The 12,500-nt window shown below is 34.8% G+C and overlaps 2 protein-coding genes across 2 annotated transcripts in view; one reads left to right on the top strand and one right to left on the bottom strand.

Annotated features, from left to right (window-relative positions):
- The window catches only part of LOC135605099 (large ribosomal subunit protein eL30-like), a 2,500-nt gene extending 1,765 nt beyond the window's left edge, over nucleotides 1-735 (top strand). Inside the window, exons 4-5 of the mRNA XM_065094791.1 lie at nucleotides 211-279; nucleotides 398-735. Coding sequence (XP_064950863.1) covers nucleotides 211-279; nucleotides 398-438 — 110 coding nt within the window. The 3' untranslated portion in view covers nucleotides 439-735. The remainder of the gene's footprint in view (nucleotides 1-210; nucleotides 280-397) is intronic.
- Nucleotides 736-1,754: 1,019 nt separating this feature from the next.
- On the bottom strand, nucleotides 1,755-8,952 carry LOC103973799 (ABSCISIC ACID-INSENSITIVE 5-like protein 2). The gene is made up of 4 exons (XM_009388460.3): nucleotides 8,787-8,952; nucleotides 7,144-8,178; nucleotides 6,933-7,004; nucleotides 1,755-2,091 (listed from the first exon to the last, which is right to left on the bottom strand). The coding sequence occupies exons 2-4, from the start codon at nucleotides 7,996-7,998 to the stop codon at nucleotides 2,011-2,013; spliced, it is 1,008 nt and encodes a 335-aa protein (XP_009386735.2). The 5' UTR covers nucleotides 7,999-8,178; nucleotides 8,787-8,952; the 3' UTR covers nucleotides 1,755-2,010.
- Between the last annotated feature and the right edge of the window lie 3,548 nt (nucleotides 8,953-12,500).

Here is a 12,500-nt window from a genome sequence, read left to right as displayed (position 1 = left end):
AGTTAAGTTGTTTTTTGAAACCATCAAAGCTTCAATAGATATTGCCTAATGTGTCGTCGTATGTTTGGACCATTTGTGTTATTATATGAAAAACACCTGTGGTTCCATGACACTGATTGAACAAATTACCTAATTTGTTTGTGCATGGATTGCCACTTGCTATGATCGATTAATTTATTAGTTGTTTTTGCCTAATTTCACACTTTTCAGGTAATGTTGATCTTGGAACTGCATGTGGCAAATATTTCCGTGTTTGCTGTCTCAGCATTATCGATCCTGGTATGCTAGTTTGACCAAAAAACTAATCTTGTTCATTCGATGAATTACACCAGTGGATGATACTTAATGTCCTACTTGTTAATTTGCCAGATTTTTACTATTTGTTTATGTCCTTTAGGTGACTCGGACATCATCAAGAGCATGCCTGGGGAACAGTGATAGAAGTGAGTGGATATTGGTTTACATATGTCCATCAGGGTTCAATATGGTTAATCATGCACTTATCTTGGCAGGCAATTCCTACTGTTTTGATTGTTCTAACGCTGGTTTCAAATTGTTGCTAGATTCGACCATTAGTTGAGATTTCTTGTCATCTTTCTCAAACAGTATTAGTTAGTTGCCAACTTGAATGTGGTATCAAAACTGAGGTCCTGGTGAGATCTTTCTAGTTCTGATGGCTTTTTCGACTGTTTCAAGTCATCTGATTCAATATACTTAAGCTACTGTTGTGGTTTATTACTCCATGCATCTGCTCTCTGCCAACTTAATTTGACAATTGCAGCTTAATTAGTCATGTATACAGCTTTTAGATTCTCACCCTCTTTCTATATTTTATCATTAGTTTTATAGTTTTCATGATATGTTTCTTCACCAAACAAAGCATCCTTTCATTTATTTGGCTCTCTCCCTTGAAAAATACTAATTGTGGGATAAAGAGACCATAGCTAGTGATTGATGTATAAACTAATATAGTATTATACTATTTATTATTAGATATAGTTAATGTATGTGCAAGAGCATTGAATTGTAAATATTAATTTTTACCTTGGCATCAATAAAGAATAGATCTTGAGGTTTTCTTTTTGTGTTGTTCATTGTTATTGGTAGCTTATTTGTCTTGTATATGAAATCAACAGTGGGTGGGTATATTCCAAATGAAACAGAAGGTTGTATGGGTGTAGCCACAAAAAGTTGTACGTACAAACAGCCTACTTGTGGTTATCGAGATTTCCATTCTTACAAAGTTGCCACCTTTTTAAAATGCAATTACAAACTACTATGAATTTATTATTGTTATTCGTCTAAATTAGAGAACTATATCATTTGGTCATCCACAGTGAGCGCATCAGTTATTTGTGGGACTGTCATCGAAAGGCGAGGAATTGATGCACCAACAATAAGATAATGACAAAACTTGTATGATTTCCTTCTACCAAAGAGGAGGCATAACAGTTACGAAGGCTGAGATTCAATTCCGAAACTGAAACCTTGTTATCAGTAGTCAAAATCTCTACCAACTGAATTAACTCGAATGCAATTATGATGGAACGGGAGGGCGGATAAATGATATCATCCCCTATGGCCCTATCCCCATACCGATTGGTTTCCAACACAGGTTGATCGAGTTCGAAATTATCATTGCAACTCCCAACAAAATGGGTAAGTATAATAAAGAGCCAATATCTGGTGGCGCATAAAATGTTGCAGCGATTCAGTGCATTTTGTGCTTCAAAATTCGTGAGAGCTATATCAAATGCACACAGAAATTTGGTTTTATCTACTAGATTTGAAGGGGTGGAAAAAGAGAGAATTAAGTCTTGCAATTTACAAAACAACCATGAAAGCTCTCAGTCACTGGAACTGAGCCTCACAAAGAAGCCACAGTTCAACAGCAGCTCCATTCAGGTCTCCCACTCCCTAAAGTAAGAACGCTAAACAGAGAGCTACCATGTCTTCCATACGACACCAACAACAATACCCTAACCAACCAATAAACTCATATGAAATTGGTTAAAAGGGGGCTGAGCTTGTCCTCCGAAGCTGATACCTTGGTTCAGGTAGAGGCACAGCGAAAAGTACCATGTCCAACTCCTGCAGCAGAATTAGAGAAAGAACAAGTCAACTTACAGTTGCATAGTTCAGTCTTAATCCACAAAATAAATTTGACTGTTTCTCTACGTGCAACCTTGGTCCAAAGATATTCTCGATAGCAAAAATAAAAATAGCATACCCAGTTTCGCTATATATTCTATGAAGAGAATGTTTATGATATGCTAAAGGTTTTCGGTCATCGCTAAAATGAAGGCTTGATAAGAAATGATTAAAAGAAGCCAGATATTTGTACAAGATTAGTGACAGGCATGCAGACAAATGGAACTGCTATCGCAATACGGGAGATAGGAACTCTCCAGCATATGACAAGTGATCTGCAGGAATATCATGACAAATATTTCACAAGCTAAGCTAAAACATTTTTTTTATAAATTAGAAGCAGGACAAGCGATTTCATTACACATACTCTTTTAATCAAGGATCATTCCTATGGCTTTTAATAAATCAGATCGGTTCACCAGTGTTTCTACTGCATGTTTTTCTTATCATGTACAACTTGGTATATAGGATATATGATCAGAAACCTCATTGAAAAGTTCCAAAGAAAACAGAGTCCCCTTGTTCCACTCATGGTGAATCTGACATATTGTGGGAATAAATTGCACAATAGTTTTGATGTGTTTCAGCCGATGCCTACTTCACAGAGATCCTATGATCAAAAATTTCGATCACCAACCACAAAATATCTCTCTACTCTCCTCTCTGTTTGGATCTCTTTGTTTGGCTCCTAATGACGGTTCGGCACTTGTACCAGCCTAGCAGTACCTAAACACTTCACTGGTAGTCCCTCACTTTATATATATATATATATATATATATATATATATATATATATATATATATATATATATATAAACAAAACAACCAGACAACCCCCCTGATACAGGTTGGAATTGATACCACTCTCAGACAATCTCCTCAGATGTTCCAAAATCTACTGCTCATCCAAATCCATTCGACTGTAAGACACAATCTCCTCGCATGTTCCAAAAACTACTGCTCCCATGGAATCACTCTGAATACTGATCAATCTTGACTCCTGGTAATACTCGAGCTCTATCTGCTATTTGTCACACTGATTCAGGACCACTCGAGTAACATATATTGCGAGTCAAGAACATGTAGACATACATGCTTGGCCTGAGAAAACTATAGAACATGTAGACATACATGCTTGGCCTGAGAAAACTATAGTAGTAATTTACCTAAGACAAAGGAAAACAAAATTGGTAAGACTTAGGAATCACATAGTTCTTTCATTCAAACTGAAGAAATAAAATACTTAAAAATGAGAATTGTGGGAGGTTTTTATTCTGGTTTCATAATAGACAAATCAAGGAATCACAATAGCAGCCAACCGACAAGGATTACATATAAATATGGAGGATCTTAATATGGATAAGGAAATGGGCTAAAAAATGACTGCAATGGGACCCAACCCAGAGAATGATACCAAAATTTAGATTCCCATCATCGCTTGGTCATATGAATTAGGATATTTTAAGTTTCAGAGAGAAAAATAATAAGAAAAAAAAGTGAAATGTGGCACAGTATCTTGTAAATATTCATAATTATGTAGGGAAAATACAATAAAGAAAATTTGATAAATGCAGTAACACCTTGTAAATATGCACTTAAAAACTAAATAAGCAAAAAGAAAGAGAGAATACAATAGAGAGAATCAAAGCAGACAAGATAATTAGGCCAACAACTGAAAAAAATCATCCTCATTAACTCATCATCAGAACATTTATTTTTTTTACTTATCATCTTTAGCCAACTCCTAAATGAACTGAGAACTCAGGGAATCACCTATTTTGGAAAATTCATAATTGATAATTCCACAAAACTTCAAGACATGTCTTAAACTTTAAAAACACTTCCCTGCGACTAACAATCTCTCTCAATGCAAACTATATCAATAGCTGGACTCATAATGCAATAATATGTCAACTTGTACTCTTACTAAACCTTCTGAACACCGCTAAGAAAAGAATGAATTCATCAAAAAATAAAATAAACTAGGAAATACCATAATATAATCATATTTCACTCACTCAACTTGTCCTCTAACAGGTGAAGTCATAGTCAAGGTTTAGGATAGTTGCTTTGAGTTTTGCTAGGAAAGATAAAGTTTTGCTTAAAACAAGGGTAAAGTCATGTTCTGTCAAGATCAAATTCTATTTAACTTTGGATGCATTTTCATCCTATTTTTGTGTTGTAAAAATACATTCGGATTTATTGTGTTTGAGACATACTATTGTGCTTACAAGTTTGATCAAATACAATTTTATTTAAGATGTTATTTTCCTTTTCAAGAGTCCTTAATATGAAGGTAATAAGTCTTTTATAGTTAGGCCAAGATTATGACCCTTTTATAATATGTTCAAGTACATTAGGATTTGATTAGGTAGAGATTGCTTTGTTGTTTTCAGTTAGCTTACAACTAAAGTAACCAATATTGAACATAAAAGTTAGTCATGTATGCATGTTATTGAGACAATTATTAAAGTTATGAGTCTAGTTTGTTGAGCTTGGTGATGGTTGTTTCTTTCTCTTGTCTATTTATGCTCTTCTATCTTTCGTAAAGGCTTCCTGTGCATCTGCTATCTACAAAATTGGTACCAGAGTTTCAGGCAGCATGTGCTATCATGATGGCAGATTTTATCCATTCTAAACTGATATTTCCAACTTGACCTTTTTATTAATATTCTCATGTTCTATACCTTGTTCAAGAACAAAAGAATGACATACGTCTAAAGACAATAATGATTAAAATCTGTAACAAGCATTCTCAGACAAAACTAGTGCAAGTTCTAGAGAAGGATCTTATTTAAGAGACAACGAAAGATGATTATGATAGTAGAGCCAAGGACAAACCAGAATTTGAAGATCACTCAAATGGTTCAGAGCAAAGCACCCAAGTAGAGCGCCACCATCAAAGAAACAATTGTCAGACACCGAAGCAATTGTCACAGACACCAATGTTTTCTCAGTCCAAGAACATTCATCGATCAAATGGTGAACTGAAAATTGGCCCACTTGCTAGAGGTGCAAGCATAGTACTTCGCTACTAGATCAAGCAATGATTGAGGTCCTGATCTATGATTGAAGATCCTGTTGAACTCAAGGATGAGATCTGCAAAGCGGAAGCAAGCCAATGCAGGACAAGTTGTAGACAAGTCTTAAGTGAATTTGGTTGAGGCCTTCTAACTTAGTTTTCAAAATATGAATTGGGAACTGGATTGGCAAAATCTTTGAAACTGGATCAGCAGGACCAAGATCGCCTAAGAAGTAGTTGAAAAATAAACAATATAAAAAATAAAAATAGAAAATTTATAATAACTAAGAATATTACATACATAGATTCATTTTACTTTCATATTTCAGAAAATATCTAACTCTAGAAAACATCTATGACATGTTTATAAAAAGACATTAATTAAGTACAATAAAGATATCATTATAGTATATAACTATAATAAATGTAAGAAAATACTCAACACTACTACACTTAGATTGCTGAAGAAAGTGATGGGTCCCACTTTGGCCCTAGTGCATTTCAAATCACCATGCAGATGCAGTATAGGGTAATGCAAGGACAAATTAATAAAATTTTTTAAAAGAGTGTATCCATGAGATTAAAGATTAATTAAGAATCTCATGATATTTTCCTTCTCAAGAATAGCATCCCTATATTTTTAAATGTCATAAGATTCTCTTCCATCTCCTCTTTCTTTTAAGGTTCTACCGATATCCTTTCCCTTGTCTAGTATGGACAAGGGACTATACAAAAATGACGGCAGATGACATGCAATAATTTTAATAAACAATACGTTAGTAGCAGTTTTTTCTCTGTTTCACAGTCACAATCACTTCTTTCTGTCTTTCCTCTGTTCAATTTCTCACTTCTTCCATCCTCCTCTCCTACCCCTTTTCTTTTGCTTTCATAGGTATCAAATTGACTAGAATTGGCCACATCGACCAATTTTGATTGTGTTCTATCAATTCAAACCAATTCCGTTCAATTTCTAACATTAAGGTTTTAAAATACTGGTATAACAACCTGTCATTGAGAAACCAGGCAGTCTACCACTCAATATCACTGAATAAAATAATAAAAATAAAAACAAACAATATATTGAGTAGGACGAAGCAAGGTATGCAAAACTTTGGTGGAGAATACGTTGGGAAGAGATCCAACAAAGTCGGTGTCGAGTGGACACATGGGCGGACTTGAAGCGGGAGTTTAGAACTTAGTTCCTACCCAAGAACATGGAGTTCGTTGCAAGAAGGAAGCTGAGACAACTCCACCAAAGCACTTCCATTTGAGACTACATAAAGTAATTTTCTACACTAATGTTGGACATACAAGACATGTCCAAGAAGGACAAGCTATTCAGCTTCCTCAATGGCCTAAAGTCGTGGGCACAACAGAAACTACAAAAGAAAGCACTCAATGCATTAATAGCATCAATCCATCACCCCAGATCGAACAAGGGCAAGGTCGTCGCCCTTAGTTCGAGGAGTTTGGAATCCAGCAACAACAATGAAGTCGTAAGGACCCCGGATGGGAGCAATACGCTTGTTAAATGCATTATGAGGTTAAGTGAGGGAGAACATAAAGACGAAGCAACAGAAAGTAGGGAGCAGTGAGCTAATGTACGTGGACATCAAGCTAAATGGCCAAACAACCTGTGCAATGGTGGACACGGGTGTTACCCACAATTTCATAAATGAATCCAGCAACGTAACACTATGTACTTCACCCAAATACAAAACAACCACCAAAAAAATCTTTAGAGGGAAAAAAGTTCTACCTTCTGCTTCTTCAGCCTCTCATTCTCTTCTTCTAGGCGAGAAACCTTGTTTTCCAGCTCATTAGTGTATGCCTAACATAACAAAATAAATAAGTTCAGAATACAATCCTTTCCAGCAAAATTAAAAGCTTTTCTCAGCTTCTAATAGCATTAGAAAAATCAATAAGAGTAAGGCAAAGCAAGTTTGATGGAGTAATTAGTAGCACAACACCTGCTTTCTAGCTCTTGACCGTGCAGCAGACTCCCGGTTCTTGATCATCCTTTTCTGTCTCCTCTCAGCTAATTTTTCTGCCACGTCATCAGAACCGCCACGTTTTCTACCAGGTGTCTGAGGATCAGAAAATGCACCCATTGTTGGTGATGATATATTTATTTGGCCCTCAGGGAAAACAGCCTCAAACATAGGCCCAGTGCCAGCACCCAATGGCTGTGGAAGTGGACGACTTGGCATATAAGCCCCCATCAGGCTTTGTTGCCCATGTATCTGCTGATCCATAGTAGCCGTCTGCTGAAATTGCCGCAACCAACTCGTCCCTCGTGTAAAATCCTGTGTGCCAGATATCAGATCAGCATTTCCTACAGGATCCACATTCCCAATCATATCATTCCCATCTTTTGCAATACCCTCTGCAACCACCCCAGCCTTCACGAGAAAGTCTTCTAGTGTCATGTCACCAAGCGTCGTCTGCCTCTCATGACCTGATCTCTGTAACTCTTCACCTTTCTTTTTCCCCTGTTGAATGTCCCTCCATACTTCATCCACTGTCTTTTTGCTCAGTTCTTGTGGCATGGTAATGCTTCCCTGACGATGGAGACCAGAGCTGGAGGCATACTGGTCTAACGGAATATCAAGGTCCACACCTGGTAACTGGTTGGCCTCGGCTGCAAACACAGTCTTGAGGAGGTCATCAAGGTTCATGCTGTGTAGGGGCTCTCCTAAGTGATTCTGAACTTCATTGAGGGTCATATTATAGAGTGACCCTTGCCTGGACAAGCCCTGAGTCTGAGAATGCTGGCCATCACAGCCGCCACCTCCACCCTGAGATGCCATTGTCAGCATGTCCATCCACCAACTTCTCCACACAAAAACATCAGTGTCAAAGCCTCCAGCTCAAACACCACGTGTAGAACTCCCGACGGGAAAAGGAACAAACCCTAGAATCCCCCAAAAATTCTACAGCTTCCTACTAGTACATCTTTCTCGGCAAATATACCGCAAGTGTCTCCTAGATATCCAAGTCGCAATCTGCTAATCCAAAGACGACAAAGATTAGACCAAAGCCCTCTGAAGGAGTTCAGATTTCTGACAAAGCCTACATGAGGACACTCTAGATAAGAGATTCTCCCCCAACAAATATATCTTTTATCAATTTCAACGCCCAAAAGAACACAAAAAGGCAAATTTCTTACATGCAAGCAGTCCCTTGTGTGAAAATTTCATTTTCAACAGCTGAGATCCTAAACCTCTAAGCCAAAAAGAAAAGCCAAATGCTAGGGTGCTTTTTAACTCTCAGCACCTTAGAAATGAGCATAAACAAACAACAAATTATATAAAAATGAAGCCCCAAAGAGCCTCGGAAAGATAAATACAGATGAAAGAAAACTAGATATCTGCGGTGAAAGCAACCCCTCAAAGGCACAGGAATACAGAGCATCTGCTACGTCAAAAACTCACACAAAACACATCTAACAAAAAATTCATCTTTATTAGGGAATGAAGTGAGCTAACCCTTGGCAGAATTGACCAAAAACCTTCCTTTGTAACCCTTCACTTAGATCCCTTCGTTTTCCCCCAAATTTCATCGACGAAAAGAAAATCACAAGTAAAAGAAGAGCCCGCTCTACTCCACTCACCGTCATCAGTTGATCAGATCCGTTGCATCCATCAATTGTGCGTCGCCAATGTTTGCATCGAATCAGGAATCGAGGGGGAGGGAGGCGTTGCAGTGGGGAGAGCGACGCGGGGCGCTCCCAGAAAGCTACCACCCAATTAAAAGAAAACCTACGTTATTTGAGCCCGCACGCAGGTGGTTATATATATATATATATATATATATATATATATATATATATATATATATATATATATATATATATACGCACAAAGGGGAGAGAGGAATTGGCTACCGCGAGTGAGACCCACTTGGCTTGGACTTCGGCGTCGCCAAACTTTTGTTTAGTCTTGTGGGGAATTACGACGACCGTACGAGCCTCGTGACTCGAACAAGTATCAACACGTGTGGGCCCCGCAGTATTATCCAATCACAGGACAGGTAAGGGGTGAAGATATGATATAAATGATAGAAAACGTATAACGTTGCGCGCTCCGATAAACAACCGCAACGAGAAATGGGAAGTGTGTCGATGTCACAACTCACAGAGCGGTCGTAAAAAAGAGTTGAGGAGAGACATTACCGTTGTTCAACGAATGCACATCATATCAGTCAATATATAATAAATCGAATTAATTTACCTGACTCGACTCGTCTTAAATTGCGATTGATTTTGTTTAACTTAATAAATATGGCCTCACATCACTCACGAGAAAACCTCAGTTCATTAATCTATTTCTCATTCACGCATTATATTGTTTTAGCTCCACTCACGTATAAGAATAAAATAAAAATTATAATAATATCAAGTCAAATATATTATATACTCTTTTCTTTGAATAAGATAATTTTTTATTTGATTTAATTTGAGAAATAATCTTTTTCTCTTAATAGTATTTTGATTGATGGATTTTCTGCCAAGAAGAATCTTTAGTCAAGATTCGTAATTATTAATAAAAAAATAATCTGATTTTTTTTCTATCTTTTTGCATTTATTTTTTTTTTTAGATATTAACATACGACAACTTATTACATATGTGAAATATCACTAAACTAATTATATTTATTTAAATAAAAGATAAATTAATCTTTTCTGTTAATTTATGTCAACTTTTCTGTTATTAACAGTTATTTTTTCTTTTATTAACTGTTATTAACAGAAAAGTCTAGTTATTAACTGTTATTAACAGAAAAGTTATTTTCTGTTATTAACTTTTCTGTTAATAACTGTTAACAGAAAAGTTATTTTCTGTTATTAACAGAAAAGTTATTTTCTGTTATTAACAGAAAAATTATTAACTGTTATTAACAGAAAAATTATTAACTGTTATTAACTTTTCTGTTAATAACTTTTCACTAGTTATTAACTGTTATTAACATTTATTAGACCCATTCTTTTAATTAATTAATATTAACAGAAAATAACTTACCAAAAAAAAAAAAAAAAAGAACCTAGATAATTACTAGACTCATTCTAGCTCAAAGAACAAACTTTTCAGATGAAATTCTTACATTTCCACATGTTTTATACATAGACGATGTGATCATATTATCGAAAACGTTCGTATGTTTTATACATGGATGATGTGATCATACTATCGAAAACATAAGTACGGCTTCATATCACTCACACACAAGGTGAGAGTAGAACTCAGTTCATTAATTCATTTTCATTGACATATTATAATGTTTTAGTTCCTTTTTATAGACTCAAGTATAAAAAGAAAATTATAGAAATAAAAAAATTACAATCATATCAAGTTATGATATCCTCTTTCCTTTGAAGAAGATAATGTTTTTTATTCAATTTAATTTGAGAATTAATCTTTCTCTCTTGATGGTATTCTTGACTGATGGATTTTTACCTTTGCAAAGATGAACTTTTAGTCCAGATTCATAATCATCAATTAAAAATAATCTAACATCATCTGTCTTTTCTGCATTTACGTTCTTTTTCTCCTCATGTTGACATTATAACAATTTATTACATATGTGAAATCCTACCAAACTAATTAAATTTATTTAAATAAAAAAAAAGTAATTGATTTTGCATCATTCCATCTATTGAGTCCAAATTGGTCGAAGCCCTTACCCTATAGCACAATATCTATTGTGAGACATCAATTGTTGTCAACTATATTCAAAGCTAGTTAAGTTATATTTTCTTAAATATATTATGTACAAACGGGACTTTATAGGATATATTAAATGCTTTAGATACTTCAAATGCTTATCTCTGTACATATTATATGCAAAGTAGAAACTATCAAATGCATTGAATGCTTCTTTGTTATAGGTGTATGTATCACATGTAAAGGCGCTATAAGTTGCATTAAGCATTTTGAATACTTATTTGTCTTATCAAGTGCTTCGAATGCTTCTTTTATCTTAGGTGAACATATCATATACAAATGAGATGCCTTGAGTTCCATTAGTTGCTTGGTTTTTTTTTTTGTCATGCGCGATGGATCATGCACAAAGAAGATGCTATGGGCTACATATGATACTTTAAATATTTCTTTATCTTGTGAGAATTTATCATGTATAAATATGATGTATTGAGATGTTTGGATGCTTCATATTTTTTTTATTATGGGTGAACATATTATGCACAAATGATATGTTTTAGAATATGTCAAACGCTTTAGATATTTTTGTATCTTGAGCAGATGTATCATGCACAAATGAGATGCTTTGAGATCTATTGAAAACTTTAAACATTTTATATTTTAAGCAAACACATTGCCCATAAAAGGGATGCTTGGAGGTGTCTCAAGTGTCATAACTACAAAGAGGTCTTATGTATTTTTTATTATATTTTTTTAATATAATTAATAAGAAATAATTTTTTTTGAAGAAATAGGGTATGATCCGAATATAAGAAGATCTTCTTTTATGGTTGTCTCTTAATTTAAACATATATAATTTATTAGCATAATGATAAGAGTAATGATTTTCAAAAGGATTGAAAATGAGCTTTTTTTTTTTTTTTTTTTTTGTTAGCCTACTCTGCTAAGGTTAAACAAGTAAGGTTGCAGTCCGACATCTTAAAATTGAGTAATGCTGGGAGAGATATAAAGATAAGTCCTTTATCTAGCTATGTTACTAATATATACCTAAATGATATTAAAATGTGATGGTAAAGAAGTTTTATACATGAGTAAGAGATTAGAAGTCTTAAGTTTTATAGGGTATAAAAATTATTTTTTTATTATTTTTTAAAATAAAGTGTGGCATGGGACCTTAGTTAGGAGGTCGAGATTAAAGAAAGGCGCAACCTCAAAAAGTCAAAAAGTCAATAGACAAGAGAAAGGAAAGAGGTTGGAATTGGAAAAATTGCTTAATCTCAAAAAGTCTAAATCGAGAGAGGAGAGAAATGAGCGAGGTCATCATATGGTTAGGATTGAAATAGGAGATTGGGCAAAATATGCCCTTTTGAACTCGGGTAAATAACTTTAGTATATATGAGATTAAAAGAGTTTTACGATAATTGGGTTAGCCGGTGGAAAGATCAACCTAGAGTTTCCTATAATAATTAGAATTAATCTTGATTAAGAAATTTATTATGGTTGATAATTAGATAGATTGTGTTCCATAAGGAGAAGAGGGATAATGTTCTGCTTCAATTATGAAAGAAGAGGGAGAAGAGTTGAATATCTCGTTCAAGAATTTTTTTTTTTATCTAACCCATAGGAATTAATAGAAAAGATAAATTCCCTATGATACATCTGACTCG

The sequence above is a fragment of the Musa acuminata genome, chromosome BXJ2-2, assembly GCF_036884655.1.
Source record: "Musa acuminata AAA Group cultivar baxijiao chromosome BXJ2-2, Cavendish_Baxijiao_AAA, whole genome shotgun sequence".
Classification (NCBI taxonomy): domain Eukaryota; kingdom Viridiplantae; phylum Streptophyta; class Magnoliopsida; order Zingiberales; family Musaceae; genus Musa; species Musa acuminata.
This window is presented reverse-complemented; position numbering and strand designations above follow the sequence as displayed.

Coding starts and splice junctions, on each gene's coding strand:
- LOC103973799 (XM_009388460.3), bottom strand. CDS start 7,998: ATGGACATGCTGACAATGGCATCTCAGGGTGGAGGTGGCGGCTGTGAT. Junction 7,005..7,143: donor GGTCAAGAGCTAGAAAGCAG/GTGTTGTGCTAC, acceptor TTGTTATGTTAG/GCATACACTAATGAGCTGGA. Junction 2,092..6,932: donor AGAGGCTGAAGAAGCAGAAG/GTAGAACTTTTT, acceptor ATTCTGCTGCAG/GAGTTGGACATGGTACTTTT.